This window comes from Crocodylus porosus, unplaced genomic scaffold, assembly GCF_001723895.1.
Source record: "Crocodylus porosus isolate Cpor-Errol unplaced genomic scaffold, CroPor_comp1, whole genome shotgun sequence".
Taxonomy (NCBI): domain Eukaryota; kingdom Metazoa; phylum Chordata; order Crocodylia; family Crocodylidae; genus Crocodylus; species Crocodylus porosus.
Window position 1 is genome coordinate 40,728,868 of NW_017728906.1, and position 19,795 is coordinate 40,748,662.

Below are 19,795 nucleotides of genomic sequence, written 5' to 3' on the forward strand. Positions count from 1 at the left end.
GCCCGCGGCTCCCCTAAGCGGTGCCGGAGCCGCTAGCCCGGCATTTCGCCACAAAAGTGTTCAAAAGAAGTATGAGCTAAGTGTCATTTTTAAGAATTACATAGGCACTTCGGGACAGGTTTTCAAAGGTGCCTATGTACTTGGGTATTTGGGTGCCTAAATACTTTATTCCAAAGGGCCTATGTTTTCAATGGGAGTCTGCTTCCCATTGAAAGAACAGTTGATTTAACAAAAGTCAGATTCTCTCTAGCTGAGGGACAGAAAAAAAGTATGTGTTTATCATAAATAACAGGGACAGGCAGGAGAAATCTCAAACACAATGCCCTGTTTCACAGGTGTTAGCAGCTAAAGCCAAAGGTGCATTGGCAGTGCAGATATGCTAATTAGCATGGCTGTGCTGCAGAGCCAATTCAGAAAAATGAAGTGTTTCATGAACACAGCTATACTGTTTCTGATTCAGGAGGTGGCATGCAAATCATGTTGTGGTGTGTTTAACTGAGCCACTGCCTGGCATGATAACTTTGCAGTGTGGACATGCCCAAAGATATATAACGTTCAGTTCAGTTTTCTCTTGACACATCCTCAGCAGGGAACAGAATGTGTATCTAGGATGGGGAAATGCTTCTCACACAAACATGCTTATTCACAAAGTCGTTATGTTACTTCACACATGAATACTCAAGCCAAAAAGTAGGAATGTAGATCAAGCTGGGTGTCTGATACAGCAAATATGTCCATAAATGAATGTTTCCATAATGTATACAGATGCACTTGGGCTGTGTCAGTTGGCGGCCAGCTTTGTAAGAACCAATTTAAACAAACTTCAGAACCTGCTTCTTTAGAAATATTCAACCTGTGGAGTCTGTATGTTGAAGTAAATTGTAAGTGCTGTAAAAAAAAAAAAAGTGAACAAAGGAAAAAAACAAACAGCTATGCACAAGGTAAGAAGAAGAAGAAGAAAGGAAAAACAGCAAGAAAAGTGTGAAGCACTGAATATCTGCAAATGTTCTACTGTACCCTGGTATTTGTTTTGTTGAACTTACTGTGGGATATGGATGTGAGCAGAACACTGTGTACTTTCGGATGATGCCATTTAACTTAAGGGGAGGGAGCCAGGACACAAATACAGTGGAGGCTGAAGCTGCAGCTGCTTTAACTCCAGCAGGAGGACCTGGAACTGGAAGAGCAATGGCTATAGTTATTAAAGTGAACCAAAGCCATCCTAACACATCAACTTGTACAGTACAACACAGCTAACAAGAGAACTACTTAGGAGGAGGAAAAGAACAGGACAGACCCTGCAAAGAATAACTATCATCGGTGAAAGTGTTTGTTATAACTAGCATTTCCTGTGCCACTCCTGCAACACATTTTAATTATATTTTGAAGGCAACATATACACCGTATTCATATACACATGCAAATATTTAAAGACACCATATATGAATATTTATTTGCAGCAATTCATTATATGTTCCATCAAAAACGTTATGGGGGAAAAAGCATTGAAGTTGCATTCCTAAAGAATGAAGTTAGATAATGCTCACATTTCATTTCATATATAACCTTAATTCCCCACTTTTGTTTATTTGCATGAGTATACGGGCATATCATTTCCCAGACATTCATATTGTATACTTTTCTCCATGACCACAGATACATAGACATACTTTCTTTTCCTGTTATGTACAAGCGGGGTATGTAAGAATATCATGTTTTTATGAAAAGTACAAAAGAAGCTGCATTTAAGGTAGCATGAGTTATTCTTCAAATAAGGCTTGATCAATTAATTTTTGACAGACCAACCTTCTGTGGAAAAATGAACTTTTTTCTAAAAGGGAACGATTTTGTGGCCTGGTGTTGGGTTCAGTCACATCTTCAAGGAAACAAAAACAATGGAGACATTTTATTTTGATAATGCTTTGACTTACTTTAAAATTGTAACATTTATATGTGCTACAGTTAATATTATACAAGTGCACTTTATTTTAATATTATATTAATGTCAAATGTGTAACATTTTAATGCTACTAATACAAACATATTCATGGTCCCAGAGGGAAATATTTCAGCAGTGTTGTTTCATAGGAAATTCTGGCATTTCAGCTTTTTGCTTCAGTTTGAGACAATGACAATAAAAATCAAGATGTCACACTTCACATGGAGTGGAAATTCCAGATCCCAGTCCACATATCCTGTTTAGTACCACAGAAAACAGGATTCATGTGCCAGCAAATACTTGGCAGATGGGGATCTCTTTTTGCAAGATGATCTTTAATCCAAATCTAATGTTCCTTGAAATTAATGGGCACCAAGGTGGTGGGGTGGGGGTCTGCTTGTGGAAGCTAGCAGGACTGCAGCCTAAATCTGCAGCTAACTTAGTTTCATAGGTAAGTAGAAATATCTCACCTTCTAAAATGCATATTTCAGTTTCCATTTCAATTAGCTATGTTGTTTGCTGCTGTTCCACTGCATCTAACGTTTCCCTTAGAATGTCAGAAGGCTGATGGATGAGTACTAAGTGCAAGTTTGTGTTAGATGCATCCTTTCAAAACGCTGTGTATCACTCAGCATTTTCTATTTATAGTATATTGAGAATGAAGAGCCAAATGAGGATTTCATGGTTATGTTCCCAAACTCAACCCCTTGCTGTAGATGGACTAAATCATTTAGCGGGTTCCATCCAATCCAGAGTAAATAGTGATGCTTGACAGCATCCAGTTCATTATTAATATCTAGCTCATTAGAAATGCTATTTGTTACTGCTGCTGAAGAGTGAAACCTGGCTCTCCTGGGTAATTACTTAGCCCAATGGGAGTTTCTTTTATGGCCAGTAACATTTCCTGGAAATCACTGCAACCAAATTTAGGAGCTTAAAGTAATTTATTGGCAAATTATGATTTAATCCATGGGGAAAGGTTCTGATGGAGTGGCTTATGGTTGTCAAATGTTGAAGGATTAATTCAGGATTGATTAGAGTTCTTTAGCCAGCAGACACACATGAAAACCTTTCCTTTTCATTGGTCTGTTGTGTTTGTTCTTTAACACATAGATACTGACAAACACTAATTGAAAATAATTTTAATTGTATGTATTTACTCAGAAAACCATAGGAGATCTTGCAGAGTCATGTAAAGAAAAGTTTGTTTTCACTAAGTGGTGAAATTCAATTAAAGAGAAAAAAAAAGCATATGGCTTTTAGCATTCAGAAAACCTTCATGAGATGGTAAAAGTCTCCTGTGTTGGCGTTCTATAATGGATTGTAAAGTGGAATTATACGATAGTTAATTGGGAGGCTGATTATCAAATATTATTAAATATATTCTTAAGCAGTAACCTGCTTGTGGAGGTGTCAAGTGCTACTCACCTTATGTCTGAGAAGCATGTTCACAATCCTTTAGTGTTAATATACTATATATATTCCTATTGCCATACATTATTATGAACCTAGTAGCATCTGGTTATTATAGGACACTGATTTCAAGAGGACTGGACGGTGTTTTACCAAATTTCAAATTTATCTTTTTTCCCCTTTAGCATAGTTGTTATTGCCTGAGTTTTCTGTCATTCTTACCAGTTCTTTGAGTCCTATAATTTCTAATAAAGAAAAGTTAGATATGGAATACACTATGGACTAGTTTTATTGACTCTAGGGGGTGAGGATAAAGAAGCTGGGAGAAAATGAAGACTGAACAACAAAACACCAAACATCCTTTATAGCTGTCCCTGGGGTCTTATGGGAAATATTGGATTTTCAAAGACCAGGCCAAAAATGGACCCTAAGATCATTCTCTGGTCAACAGGTGCTGACAAAGTGTGGAAACAGATGTCTCCTGATGTCTGATTATGACAGCACAAGTGTTGAGCAACAGACATCAATACTTTGTGCTGTACTACAGTGAAATGAAAACCAGTGGCTTAACAAAAGGTAGTAATAGACTCTGCCACTTGACTGTGGCAGACATCTAGTACCTCTGGGCACTGTCCCCACTCAGCCCCAAGTTTGACTGGGCAGGAGCACTCTTCTGCACCTGGCCAGACCCAGGGCATGGTCTGGCTGAGCAGGGAAATCAGGAAGACCACATCGTCCCTTGTCCTGCACCAACAAGGACAGGATTAGGGGCAACATGTGTTTCACCCAGTGAAGCGGATCAACAGTCCTGCAGCACAGCTGATCCCTTCATTAGGTGATGTCTATTTCTAGCCAAAAGAATATAATCCCTCCACACACTTATGAAGTGTGTCCCTTCAAAATTTGAGGGGGCACTTTGTGTTACTGTATATAAGTTCCTGCAGCTAGGAAGAAAATGGGGATTGCTAAAAGAATGATTTTGTGGGAGAACAAGAACAAGGGACAACAGTTCCTGGTAGTCAACAACGATTTTATTAGAAGTTTCATGGACTTTCTCGCTTCATATAAGTGATGGATGAGTGTCTATTTCTCTTCACAGTACCAGGCACCAGAGAGGCAAAAAGCACTTGGCATGTTGCGTTTGGAAACACTATCATCTCTGTCAGAGGGCAAGGCTGTGCTTTGTACACAAGGCCCCAGCCCTGCACAGCACGGGGCAATCCCACTGACCATTATGGATATTGGGGGAAAAAGCACTTTCATCCATGCACATTTTCCTTCTGCAATTCAGATCTACATTAGCTGTAATTAACATCAAAATGGATACTTTTCACTTGAAATTCACAGTAAAATGGTGTTACACGTATTTGTAAAAGGTAAAACAGCGTTTATATCTCATTCTGCATTGGGTTCATATTGTGTCTTGTTTGGATAGGAAGCAAAACTACCTGAGAACTCTGACTACATTGAAGCATGGCACAGGCAAATTGTATCTTGAAAAGAGCTTTAAGTATGTCTCTTCAATACAGTGCAGAGGATCTGAGCCTAATTCTTGCCAGTGATAGCATGATCTCCATAGCTAGACCCACCAGTTAACACAATCTTCTCCAAACAATCCACATTTAACATGTCATTCATTGGAATGATTTCTGAAGTTATTTTTCTTTAATATTTGCATTAGGGCAAACTCTAACTTGGGTGATGTAGCTGTCTATTTACTCTTTTCAGATCAATTAGCATGATATTATATGACATCTAGCTTTGAGGGGAAATGCAATCCTCATTCCTATATGAACAACAGGTTTTTAAAAAAGAGTGAAATAAAGAGAGAGAGAGAGAGAAAGAACTGAAAATGATAAAGGAAAGCACAGCTCCTTCTAGGTTATGCAAGTCCCAAAAGCTCCCTGTACCAGGTATAGATTCAGATGGTGGTCAGATATGAGAGGTGAAAGAAGATACATAAGGCCATTATGGGCTTTATGTGCTTGCCTCTATACGGGAAGTATCCTATGTGAAAAGACTCCTGAGTGAGTTGCCTGGTGTGAATTGGTCTCATTCCACCAAAATGAATGGAGCTATGCATCCCCATCCCATTCATCCACCCCAGATATGGAACTGGCAGAGCAACTCTGTCTAATAAGACACACAGATTAATTGTTTAAATTAAAATGTTATACTGTATCGTTTCCAGAAAAGAAAAATTGAAGAAATAATTCAGCCCCCATGCTACTAGTAGATTGTGAAAATGTTTAAACCCACAGAGTGAGAGAATTAGAAAATCCATTTAAAGTTTCAATAATGAGTAAAATAAATCCTCAGGTGAAGAACAAATCTGGCTAATGAGTAAACTTCATGTAAAGCAAAAAGTGTAGGGAAAAATACAATTAATTTTTAAATCAGGAAGTTTCTAATCTACTTGTCATTTTGCCAGAAGGCTCTCCGATAGGAATACTTCACTTTTTTGAAGGCTCAAGGGGAGAAATTAGACAAAACCATAAATGGTGTCATCTTAAAAGAAAGGCTCGCTTAATTTTATTAGTTGGAATCTCTTTCACTTTTAAGCTTAACAGCAGCTATGTCTGACCTCTGGTGTCTAAAAACAGAAACAACTATTACAAGATGCCTAAATATAAACTTATTTTGTCCAGGACCTTCCTTTATCACTGGGCATTAATAATTTATTTTACTATTTGAGGTGAAAAGATTTTGTCAATTTTAGGTTTGTAAAGACATTTGATAATCCTGGACATGTATCTTCAAGCTGCACCCTTGATATGTCAGTGACAAATGGCTATGATCTGCCTTCCACAGAAACAGGGGGGACATAATGTGCCATTGATTTTACAAGGAAGACTTCCTACTGAAGGAAAAGAAAAAAAAATAAAGGAGTGCACTGAAACTAGCACAAGATATGAAACAGTGATATTATCTAAGTAAATATCTCTGATGAGATTTTCTGGTACTGAAATAAACAATAAAACCATTGAGCAGACTTTCACAATGTCCAGAAAGTTTGCATTCATTACCTCTGGACCAGAGACTGTTTGACTGTTGCATGGCTTCACAGAAAAGGGTGTTAAAAGAGTTCTCCATGTGCACCCCTGTATAGCAGTCAACTATCAAAGAGTCTGTGCTTTCCGAGTTCAGGAACAGGTTTCTTTGTGGACCTTAGGAGTCAGCAACAAGCTACTGAAAAAGTAGAGTTGGAAATGGCTCATGTGCCACTGAGTCTGCACAGTAACTGTGTAGCAGATGTACCTGCTGTGTAGTAAATTAATCTGCAGAGCAGGAAAGCATTTTGTGTAGATGCATCCAGTATGGTTTATCCTCACCTCAAAAGAAATGGTGGTCCCTTTAAGTCATTTTACAGCAGGGGCGTCCAATTGTTTCGGGCAGAGGGCTGCTCACTGAGTTTTGGCAAGCCATAGAGGGCCGCAGGGCAGGCAGTCAGAGGCAGATAAATATGAATTTTCTAAATTTTTCAAGGGCTTCACGGGCTGGATAGAATGGCCTGGTGGGATGCATCCACCCCGCGGGCTGCATTTTGTTCACTACTGTTTTACAGGATGATTTGTTTGCACTGTCAGGGTTTCAAATCAGAGATTGTGTCACATTTCAAAATATTTTGAGCTTGGAATTTTATCATCATATCTCTAGCTTAAAGAAGAGTTAAAAAAATTCAAGAAGTAATATAGAATAACATGGTTTCAAATGGCAACTGAAACCTCATTGTGGAAGCACAAGAGTGAAATATTTACTAATACAGTTACATAGATGCAAAAATCATTTGAGAACACGTTACTGCACAATGTCTTCATTTTTTAGACTTTTCTTTAAGCTAGAGGTATGATGATAAAATTCCAAGCTTAAAATATTTTGGAATGTCACATGATCTCTGATTTGAAATCCAGTGCAAACAAATTGTCCTGTGAAAGGACACAAAGGGACCACCATTTCTTTTGAGGCGTGGATAAACTATACTGGGTACGTCTACACAAGAAGCTTTACTGCTCAGTAGACAAATCTACTACACAGTGGGTGCATCTACTACATAGTTACTGTGCAGTACCAGTGGTGCACAGGTCGTTTCTGTCCCTACTGTGCAATAGCAACAAATTTGTTGCTTTTGTACCTACCGATGCTACATTGCCACAGCAACAAGCTACATTGCCATAGCTCACTGCTATGGCAACATAGCATCTCATGTAGACACACCCAGTAAAGTGTCACCATCTACATGTGCATGGCATTTACTATGCAGTAAAATGTGCAGTTAGCTAGTACCTGCAAATACAGGTATTAGATTAACTGCACAATAGTTACTGCACAGTAGCAATAGTGTAGATGCTGACCCGTCAGCTATACTCGCAGTTTGCCACAAGGGTTGGAGGAGTTCTCTGTCCCCAGTAATGGCATGCTCCCAGAAGCCAGGAGCTGATCAGCGCCACGATGGGATTACTTTCTGCCCAGACTTGTGCCAGTGCTGCATGGCTCCCAGCTCCCCACAGGACCTGGGAGTCATGCAGCACCAAGAGTGGGGAAATCTCTGCTTCCATGCTCAGCTGGTGGTGCACTGGCAGCTGTCCCGCTTGTGGAGCAGCTGCCAGCAAGCAGGGGACTGACTGGGACCTGTCCTGCTCCTGTGGCAACTGCCAGTGGCAGGGACTCCCCATATAGCAGGGACTAGCTGGGACTTGTCCTGTGCCAGCATATCCCTGACAAGGTGGGGACTGCCTGCTCAGCAAGGGGCTGGCTGGGACCTGTCCCTCTCCTGTGGCAGCTGCCAGTAAGCCTCCAGCTTGGCAGGGATTTCCTACCCAGCAGGGGGCTGGCCAGGACCTGTCCTGCTTCTAGGGCAGCTGGAGGCTCACTGACAGCTGCCCCAGGAGTGGGACAGCTTCCAGTAAGCCCCCTGCCAGGCAGGGAAGCCCTGCTGGGCATGGGGCTCACTGGCATCTGTGCAAAGGGCTGGGAGAGCTCTGCTGGCTGCAGCAGCAGCTGTCTCCCAACCATCTGCACATCAGGACCCCTCCTGATGTGCATGGGGCCAGGAGACAGCTGCTGCTGCAGCCAGCAGAGCTCTCGTGGCCCCATGCACATCAGGACTGGTCCTTGTGCTCACTGCCAGGTTAGCATTCCTGGGGAGCCTGGAGCTCCCCACTGGCTGTTGCAGGGAGGCAGAACAGGGCAGGAGCAGCCCTGTATTGGGCTTCTCCCACTGGGAACAGATTTGCTCCCAATAGGGTGCACATGTAGATGCACTCCCAGGGAAGGTTTACTGTACAGTATTTTACTGTGCAGTAAGCCTATATCATATTAATAGTACATGTATACATGCCCACAGAGTAGGAAGCAGAATCCTGAAGCAGTTTTAGAGAGTGTAATTGCTGCTGACTGGATAAAGGTGTTCACACACAGCTACTTCTATTGAGTGCTGGAAGCAGAACTACATTTAGGAATTATGAGATATACTCCTGATTTTGCTGTTAACCTTTCTTTGTTCAAAGTAATAAAAGGAAATATGTAAATAGTGAAAACAAAAACAGCCTAGGAACAAATAGCCTACCTAGGGCTGAGGGAATAATGAAAAGAAATATTAATTAGGGGCTTTATTCTCCTAAAGCCACTTGACACCACTCCACCACAATAAAACATGTAAGTAGATGTAAGTTTAAGAACTACCTCCAAAAAGTTTATTTGAAAACTTGCATTAAATTAATCATGTACATTCATGCACTGAATTTCACTATGAGTTGGGATTTTAACTTCCTTAAAGTACTTTAGCAAGTCTCAATACAGACATTTTAAATATTTTTCCCAAAACTGGGAAATTTATTTGACAAAAAAAAAATACTGTAAATTCCCTGAAGAAATTTTTAAAGAAATACTATTAGCCTGCTTTAGGCCACATCCACATGCTCATTGGTGTCCCATAGTTACTGTGCATTAAGTTTAGTACTTGGATAACCAAATACTAAATCAATGTGCAGTAGCTTGTGCTATTGTGCAGTACTGCTGGTGCATGAGTTTTTTCAGGTGCTAACTGCACAGCAGCCTAATACTACTGTGCAGCAGTGTATTAGCATGGGTTTTGCCCAGCACACTATTGCTCAGTGGTAGTAGGATACTGCACAGTTAGTGTTTCATGTAGATGCACCCTTATACTTGATTCTCTGTCCAGTTATTGTAAAAACATTTTGGGGGTCAAATTTCCAAAGACATAGAAAAGTGCTTCATGAGATTTTCAAAAGCACGGGAACAAGTTAGTCTCGTAACTCTTATTGCTTTTGGAGTTTAGGGACATAGTGTATTACAGCCTCCTAGAGTGATCTCTATATTAAAACAGTTTCTTTATAACCTTTTCTCATATGCTTATATATTTTCTTACATTATGAACTGGACATAAACTTACCCAAGTTTGCTTGTTTGCTTTCTTACCTGACTTAAGAAAGGGGAGAAATATTTTCTTTTTCTTTTCAGGTTTGTTATGTTCTTGTGTGTTACTGATTTTTTTTAGTTTGAGGAAAATCCTGTCAGCCATATAGTACATTATGAAAGAGTTAACAAAACATACTTTCCCCCATTTTAAACTGTTTAAAAAGAATTAGGAAATGTCTGAAGGACAATTTTAAAAACCCCCAAAAAGTCAATCTGGCTAAACAGGTTTTTGTTACATTTGTGAAAAAAAATCACTCCTCACGTGGTTAAAGTTCACCACAGACGTAAACAATTTCCTGCATTGCCGTGTTAATTCTTAACTTGTCAACAAAGGAAAGAATATACAAAAAGGCCTAGTTTTTATGTTGCACTGAACGGGTGCATCCAGACATGCAAGGGTATGTGCTTGCAATGGCAAACATTGCCATAGTGCACGCCCCTGCACATGTGCTTTGTTGTGGGACATATTGCTCTGCAATGGGAAAACTGTAGGGCTGTGCAAAGCTTCAGGTGCTGATTTGATTTGGAGGAGATTCGGCTGAATCTCCAAATCTGAACTGAATCAGGGGACTAATAAAAAGGTCTGAATTGATTCAGAAAAGATTCAGAGAGCTTCAATGATTTGGGCAGGCCCCACCCGCTGCAGGAGGGAGCTGGACCCAGACTTGGAGCCAGTAAGTAGGAGCAGGAGATGGGAGGCAACCATGGGGGGACTCCTGCCAGGCCCCATCCTCAGCTCCCCTGAGCGCCCCTGACCCCCGCCTGCTCTTCCAGACCCCCCCCATGGCTGCCCTGCCCAGCCACAACTCCCAGTCCTTTAAAAAAAATCCACTCACTGGGTGCTGCTGGACAGGGGGGAATCCCCGCTACCCCCCACTGCCTCATGCTGTGTGGGGGGGCTCTGCCATGAGCTCCCTGCCCCCCCTCAGCCCTGCCCTGCCAACCCCAGGTCCGGCCCTTTAAGAACCCCCCCAAAATACCCCTGGGCTCACCGGCTCCTGCAACAGCCTCAGGGCTTCGGGGGGGCTCATGCAGAGCCCCCCACATGGTGCAAGGCAGTGGGGGCAGCGGAGATCACCCCCTACTGGGCAGGAACCAGTGAGTCTGTGGGGTTTGGGGTTTTTTGTTTTCTTAAAGGGCTGGAGCTGGGGTGGGTGGGGCAGCCATGGTGGGGGGTGCTGGGACAGTGCGGGGTGAGGGGCTTGTGCAGAGCTTCCCATGCAGCATGGTGCAGTGAGGGGCAGCAGGAATCACCGCCCCCACCTGGCAGCACCCGGTGAATTGGGGCTTTTTTTTTTTAAAGTGCAGGAGCTGGGGTGGGCAGGGCAGCCATTGCTGGGGCTGGGAGAGTGAGCAGGGAATGGGCCTGTGTGAGTCAAAGATTTGGCAGCAGCCAGATGTCCAAATCAGATCTGGTTGAATCGATTTGGGACAGCGATTCGAATCACTGACTCAAATCACTGTCCCCCAAATTGGCCAAACCTGAATCCGAAGCAAATACTAGCCCCTTCACACAGGCCTAGAAAACAGCCCTTTCTCAGCTCCTCCTAACTCTTTGTTGTCCTCTGCTACACAGTAATCCATAGTGTCAGACTGGCTATAGAGAAGTGCTTAGCTCTTACCATCCTCCTTAGTGCGGGTGAAAATTTGCTCACTCCTGACTCCATCTCCAGCTCGTGTGAATGCCAGCACTTGAATGCTGTAGTTAGTATATTTTTCCAAGCCATCAAGCTCTAGCGAGGGCTGAGTAGTAGTGACATTTTTAATCTCACCCAGCTCTAAGGAACAGAAAAAATGAACCAATGGATTATTGGCAATATCCTTCTTCTTTTCACCATTTATGTTCATGAAATACGAGAATAGCAGTTCGGTAAAATGTCAGATACAGGAACAGGCAACCATAAAAGAAAAAGAACTCTTCATGATTATTTAACAGACAATTTCAGTACTATAAAGCAGTACTCAAAAGTATCTGAAGACTAAAGGAAAAATGTTTTCATACCATATACTTCAAAAATAGACCCATTTTTCAGGGTTTTTTTAAAACACACTGTTAACAGAAAAGAGTCTTAAAATCTTTGTCAAAATGCTGATTGCAAGTAAAATTGATCCAGAGTGAGCTTTTTGTTAAACAAAATATTTCTATAATGGTATTGCTAGCATTTTCAATAGAAGACAGCATTTCCTTGAAAAATAAACGTTGGATAAAATCAAACATCTTCTTAATTCTTTTTTCAATTTTTGAAGAATTACCATTTTTCATAAAGAAAAACAGCAATCTTTTGGTTTAAAACTTTATGGCCAACCCCACTCTAAAATATTCTTTATTCATTAGTGCTAATTAACAATAGATTTAGAAGGGATAAAACCAAATGTGTTTTCAAAGACATACGATGTAGATTATGATGTAAAGCATGTTGTAGAAAACAGGAAAAAATCACAGAAATGGTAAACGACCACATTTAGCTAGAAGAATCCCCAAATTAATCAAAAAATACCCAAAACAGAACTAAATAAAATAAAGATATCCAAGCTTAAATATTATTTTTCCAGTAGCTGCATTTTGCAAGATACAGTAGAATATACTGTAATGTAGACATCAGCAAGGCACTGAAAATGGACTTACACGGCTTGATCATTGAAGTCAATGGAATGATTTTCTTGATGAATCAAAATTACTATTTAGTATTTCACATTGCTTATTTTGAACACAGCACAATTTTTGACTGTGCTAATTTTGTTGACTTTATTCTTAATGTACAAAGGCACGAGCAATTTACCTTAAATTATTTCTGACACAGGTATTATCAGCAGTAATAGGGGATGTCATGGTTATGTTCTGACTTCAGTCACACATGTGTAACCTCATGGCCACACAAGTATGACTAATAGAGGGCAGAATTTGTCAAGGCAATTTAAGCTAATATTTAACTATTTTTGATAGACAAAAAACCCAGAATAAAATCCAGCTCCCTCACATAGATTTGCCAGAGTAAAACGCATAAAATAAATAATAGTGCAAGCTTATTAAGAAAGGAACATATATGAAGGTACAATCAGGTGATACATTTCAGAACTTAATAAAGAACACTTACTTAGTTTGTTGCCCAGCAATGCATTTATCTTGGGTTTCCTGCTAACTCAAATCTCTGAGTACTTCAAACCAATGCTTGAAAAAGCATTGCTCTAAGAATGTGTTCTCATCCCAAATATGGTAACAAACGCATATTGTCAGCAAATAAACCACCCCCCAAATTAACAAAAATGCCCAACGGGAACATCTCTATGGACTGAAAGGATGCTATTTTTACAGTGTAACTATTCAGATGTTTGATGTGCAATTTATTACAAACCACACTGAGATGAAATTATATGGTTATTAAAATTATGAATTATTGCTGAACTGAATACAATTTATTTGCAAAAACAAAAGGTATATATAGGTACCTTGTGCTAGTGGCCCCAGCCTCCAGCTCTCCCTGGCTGAAGAGTTGGGAGGAACTGGGCAAGGGCAGTTTGCCTGTTGCTGGACAATATGTATATAGATATAGATAGGTGTGTGTGTGTGTCTGTGCATGCACACGTGTGCATCTTATATAAAATATGTGCACACATACACACGTATGTAACAGGCTTGTTTTTACAAATAAACATATTGTATCTAATATGGCAATTATGTATTTAATCTCAATGCGGTTTGTAATAAATTGTACATTAAAATATGTGATTAGTAGGGCTGTGTGAAGCTTTGGTCCCTGATTCAATTCATCGGAGATTCAGCCCCAATCTCTCTGAATTGAATCGGAACCCTCCAAATTGATTAGGAGAGATTTGGAAAGATTCGATGATTTGGACATAGACACAGGTTTAAATGTTTTTTTCTACGTACCTCAATATAGCAAGTGACTAGTGAATGCTGTGATGCTGGGGTGCATGGAGCATCCCACAGGAGCACTGGGGACTTCCCAGTGTGCTCAGCAGCAGACTGGGAAGTGGACCAGAGGCACTTTCGGTCCACTTCTGGGTCTGCTGGGGAGTGCGCAGGTCTGTCCCACCCATGCCTCCCTGGCTCGGTGATTGGTGCCTCCTGGGTCTGGGGGTGCACCTTGGCTCCTCCTGCAGCTGATTGCCAAGCCGGTGGGGAAAGGGGCCTGAGCGCTTCTTGGCAGACCTGGAAGTGGATCAGAAGTACTTCTGGTGCACTTCTGGGTTCCCTGCCAAGCACATGGGGGGCCTCCCCATGCTCCTGTTGGATGCTCCATCCACCCCACCATCTCAGTGTTCAGGATGCCTGGTACCTCAAGGTATGTAGAAAAAACATTTAAAGCTGTGTCTATGGCCAAATTACTGATTCTCTGAATCAGAATTGAATCTTCAGATTTGAATTCAGCCAAACTGAATGAGGGACAGTGATCCAAATCAATTAATTGAACCACTGTCCCTGATCTGAGCCAAATCTGAATCAAATACAGCTTGTTTTGCACACCCCTAGTGATTAGCATGAGTAGTTACACTGTAACATATACATATATAATACATTTAGAGGTAATTTTGCTGAACAGAAGAAAATGAAATGTCATATAGGTTCTCTCTTATACCTCAATGCAGGGTTTAAAAAAAATCTCTGATATTTAAATAAGAGCTGTGTTTAATTTGGTTTTTCTTGGATGTGTAAGCTGTTAATAGTTGTTTTGATGTTTTTGTTCAGTATTGAAAACCAGCAAAATAAGCATAAATGGAAGGTGGTAGCCGTATCTGTGAGCAGTAAGAATTAGACTCTGGTTAGAACAACCTCTTGAACATGTTCATAATTTGTTGTATAACAGCTGCTAATGTTACAGATGCATGATGCTCACTGTAAAATGATGATGAAAGTAAATGTAAAGTGTTGTTATACACTGTTTACAAAAGAGAACTAAATTACCATGAACTGTCTGGTATCTTGCCAGTGTTCTTAGTCCACATCTGATAGCTTGATTAATGCATCTTACCTCCATCCATGAGATTAGCCCAGTAGATAACCCTGAATCCCTGTAGAATCCCGTTCAGGGCTTCTTTGGCAAGTGTAGACCAGGAAATAGAGATGGTTTCTGGTGATGTAGCAGTGGCTTGGACATTCCCTGGAGGGCAACTGGGCACTGGAATTAGATATTCACCATTTTTAACTCTGGATTATTTCTTAAACCAAGTAAATCCATGCTCTACAGGCCAATGTAAAACTGAATGTTTAAAATGCACATTTGTTCCCCCTATCTTGGTAGAGTCTCCTTCTGCTATGCTTTCAGTTTTTATTACTAGATTCAAATCCTTTATTTGAACAATAGCTTATACTTCATTACAAACAGAGATGCTTTTTCAGTTAATTAGAACTCGTTGCTTTTTGCAAGCATAATTGCTTCCTGGAATATGACCTTTCATCCATGTCTTCCTTCCTACTAAGAGAAAAATAGCTACAGCTGATTGAAATGTGCAAGAAAATATTACAAAAACATAAACATTTTTTAGATTGTTTTCCCACTAACATTTCCAGTTTATTGAAATATTTCAACTTATCAGCAGGCTGAGGGGGAAAGCAAAGAAATTTCCTGAAATATATATTTTTAATGTTACCATAGAAATTTACATTTGAAAAATTTAGATCGAAACTTAATACATTTTTAGTCAGCCATTTCAGCATGAAATAAAACATTTGTAAAATTACTCTGTCTTTTTGCCTGTATAATTATCTTATTTTCAGTTCACTTAATGACCTAAAAACACACCCAGATGTTAAAAAAAATGTTGCCAAGAAAGCACCCAAACATGCTGGGGTCTGAAGAAATTATTTAAATTTCATGTAATATTAACAAATATGTGTGCTTGGTGATAACTGGCAGGTCTCTGTCCAGTATTAACAATATTTTCACTAAATGAAAAGCACTAATGTTCAATGAAGAATACTTCTCAAACACTCTAACAATCAAGAATTTAAGAACTGTATTATTCTGTTTAACATGCAGAGTTGTTCCCAAATGGTATTGATTTTAGTGTAGCTATGCCAATTTACAGTAGCTAAAAACCTGGGTCATCCATGGTATTTTTCTTCCTTTAACATATTTTTGTACTGTTTTGGCGAATCAATCCTTTCTATAGCATGTGGAATAATTCTCTTTTTCCACTAGAGGGCTCTCTATCATTGCCTGAGAATTGCTCTTTCGTGTGGTTTGGAAAATAGTTCTGAATTACCTCTCTGAGTAGGCAGCTTGAAATAGACAGTAAGCACCAACATTTTTTTCTTATTAACTTGGAAATGCCTGGAAAATCTAATGCCTCCTTTTCAGCTGGCAAGTTAAAATATTGTACACAAGAACAGATATGGGTTTTCACATTTTATTGTAAAAAATATAACTTCAGGTTTACTGTTTTCACTATGCAAGATAGTAAGCCACACCATGATATAGTAATGGGAGCACAAAGTCAACAAATGAGTCAATATCAAAGCAATGGACTTTCTAAGGAAAGTCTCAGTCAAGCTCCTTACAACAAAAGATTAGTATAGTTGTCTGCATTAAAGTGAACTAAATGCCCTAGGTAGCGATTTGAAATTTGTACACTTCCACTGGCTGACTGCTTCTAACCTATTATCTCTGAGGCAGGCATTCTATTATGCTCTTTTTGATGACCAGTAATCAGGTAACAGATACACTTTGATAAATAAATCGTAACTGGTAAGAAAAGGCCCAATAAGGAAATAATAATAATGAAAAAAAAAAAACCCGTATTCCACAGCATATGTGATAGTTGTCTGCCTAGAACCTACCATCCTCTAGGGTAGTGGTGATGATTTCCTGAGAAGAAGGTCCTATTCCAGCCCGGTTACAAGCCTGCACCACCATGCCATACTGGGTGAATTTTTTCAGGTTATTCAAGGTATAAACTTCACTGTCCCCAGTGGTATCAATACTGATGATGTTGAATTGGAAATTGCCCCCTGCACTGTATTCCCGGTAACCTATCTGGTATCCGCGAATAATCCCATTTTGCAAATGCTTCTTTGGAGCCTAAACAGGATATGAAAGATGACATGGTAAGTATACATGTGCAAACTCAAACAGATTTCTCCCCTTAACTATTTTGAAATGCATAGAAAGCCAAAATGTTATTCAAATGAACAAAATCATACTTTTAGGTATTAAATTGAAGATAGTTCCTATATATAAAGTAACAATTCTTTACTATGCTAAACAAATTCCAGGTCAGGTTGTTTAATACCCAATGTGATTATAATTACTGAGTTGAGGAAATATTATTATATTATTATTAAAATATATCTACAACAGTGAAATATTTTAGACATAATCTACATTTAATTTTTCTATTCCTCTATAAACTGGATGAATCAAGTAAAGGCAATCATCTGTTGAGGCAGTAAGGGTAGGTCTACACAGCAGGCTTACCATGTACTACTATGTGTTCTTGCCTAAACAACCTACTATCCACACACAAAATCCTTAGCCTTGAAGGCAAGATCACACACTTGGCTTGGTAAATTGGGTAGATCACATACTGCTCTTTGAAATGTGTTCCTACCAGTCCACTTGGCATTGGGGAAAGAGCACTTTGAAGGTAGAGTAAATCTGAGTGCAGGGATTTATATGCTGAAAAGTTCCTGAAACAAGTGTATATTCAAGGATATGAACAGTAAAAGATTTCTGACCACTGCTCTACACTATACCTCTCAGTCACTATACAAGATCCCTGTACTCTTATTGGCAGAGATCATTCCATTTAAGTAGTCTGTCATCTAAAATATAGTATAAAAATAAAATGAGCATTATTATTTGGTAAGACAGGCCATTATTGTCAACATATCTTTTTCTCTTAATAATACTTGCTGACAGAATTTTATTTCATAAACATGTTCTTGTCCACTGCTCTGTGCACATGAATGATTATTTTGAATGAATATAAATGCTACTGAGAATCCATGCACATAAACTAAATTAACTCTCTCAGATCCCATCAGAGTCTTCAGTCAAACTTTTCTACCATACTCTCAATTATTCATCCATTTCATAGACCCATAGGAAAAAATTGTAATGTAGATAGAAATTTGGGCCTCTTAAGCTGACAAAGGAAACAAGTTCTACCACCACCAAGCACCTCATCTGATTTACTACAGGCACAACACAGCAAGTGAGGATCTTCCAGGAAACTAAGGATAGACGTTTTAAGGTTTAAACCAATTTAAACCAGGTTTGAATCAATTCCTAAGATAGTGTTGGATACAAACGAGAAGCTGTTGATGTTAAGCATTAGCTTAATCTAGAATACACTGAAGTAATTCAGTCCTAAAGTGATAAAGGTATGGAACTTTGCCAATTTCCACATCTAAACGTGGTGAAGGTTGCTACCTTTTTGGTAGGAGTTAATGACAAAAAACATTAATGGCCACCACCACTGCCTGAATATTCAGAATTGTATAAGGGCCAACAGGAGAGGTTGTGAATTAGAGTGCCAAGGCAGGCAAACTTTCCCTCTTGGGCAAGCAAATCGGCGTTAACAATTCTTCAAGTGTATCATTTAACTAACCATAAGCTTCAGGTTTATGTGTCTTTCTCATCCAAGCAAGATAAAGGATAAAGCTGATCAACCACAGCAGCTGGTTCTGATGAAATGGAGACAGAAAGCCAGTTTTCCTATTGGAGACAATACACTCTAAGCTGCCTATCTCTTCAAATAGCCGTATCAACATATAGACTAGAAAGCATGTTGGAATAATTCCTTACAACACCCCAAGACAGAGGTTCTCAGGAGAGATGACCAGTTACCCAACACTAGTCTGCCTGTGTCAAAGAACAAAAGAACAGATTGACTTCCTCCACAAAATTCAGCCACATCAGAAACCAGTTGCCATCTACTGAGCTAAAGATATGATGAATTTAATAAAAACATCATGGATACTTTGCTATCACCCCTTGCCAACAGATTACTTGCCAGCAAAACCAATGGAATATTCATACCATACTTAAGCCTATAACTGGATGGCCGTAAGTGGACACACTTACATGAGACGCTGACTGCGCAGTAGCCTAATACTACTGTGCCATAGCATTGTGTGGCAAAAACCGTGCCAAGACACAACTGCACAGACTGTAGCGTCACTTAAAAGGCACACATCGGCACTACTGAGCAATAAGTCCAGTTACTGAGCATGTATTTAGTACTTGCTTGTACAAGTACTAAATACATGTGCAGTAACCACTGTGCAATAGCTTCTTCTGTAAAAGCACCCAAAGACAAGTTTCATTTCAAGATACTTTGTTTTTCTTAGCTCCCCTCACTCCAACTGTTCTCCAAAAAAGGAGACAAAACTTCAGCAAGGACTTTTTTTTTCCACACCAATTTTACGTTTTTGTTTCTTCAAAAACAGTGGCTCTTATAAGAAAGTTGTGTCATCCTCTTTCATTGGTTTAGTGTGGGCCTTCATAATCAGAACTAGTTATGGCAAGTATACCTTCCAAAATTGCTAGGCCTTCATAAACAAAATAGTACTGACTTCAGTGGAAGATAAACATGGAAAGGGACAGTATAGTTAGGGCCGAAGTCCATGCAAAGTCCATGCAGGTAAAGCCAGAATAATCTTTTTTTGGCATTTATTTTTCCTTCTTTGCTGAATAACGCTACCATACAGTAATTGAGGACATTAATAAAACTGTACTAGTTGATAGTGTGGCATTGTATTTTCTATTGATGAAACTAAAAGCATCTGGACCACTTAATGGGAATAAAAACATTTGTACCTTTGGAAAAGGAAATAACTCTGCTAAATTTAAATAGATAACAGTTTAATGGTAAATTGTTTTCTCAGTTGAAATATTCTACTTTAAAAGATCTATGACCCTTGCAGGAAATAGGAAACCTTTCTGAATTATGGGTTTAGTAAAAAACAAATAACCCCTCCAAAAAAAAATCTTCATAGATTTTTTTCACTAAGATATTGTTTTCATATAGTTGAGGATGATT

The 19,795-nt window shown here is 39.5% G+C and overlaps 1 protein-coding gene across 1 annotated transcript in view; it reads right to left on the reverse strand.

The window, feature by feature from the left end:
- The window catches only part of DSCAM (DS cell adhesion molecule), a 620,508-nt gene that overhangs the window by 105,131 nt on the left and 495,582 nt on the right, over positions 1-19,795 (reverse strand). Inside the window, exons 17-20 of the mRNA XM_019557111.1 lie at positions 16,590-16,830; positions 14,782-14,928; positions 11,413-11,568; positions 1,044-1,177 (exon numbers count right to left, since the gene is read on the reverse strand). Of these exons, the coding sequence (XP_019412656.1) occupies positions 1,044-1,177; positions 11,413-11,568; positions 14,782-14,928; positions 16,590-16,830 (678 nt within the window). The remainder of the gene's footprint in view (positions 1-1,043; positions 1,178-11,412; positions 11,569-14,781; positions 14,929-16,589; positions 16,831-19,795) is intronic.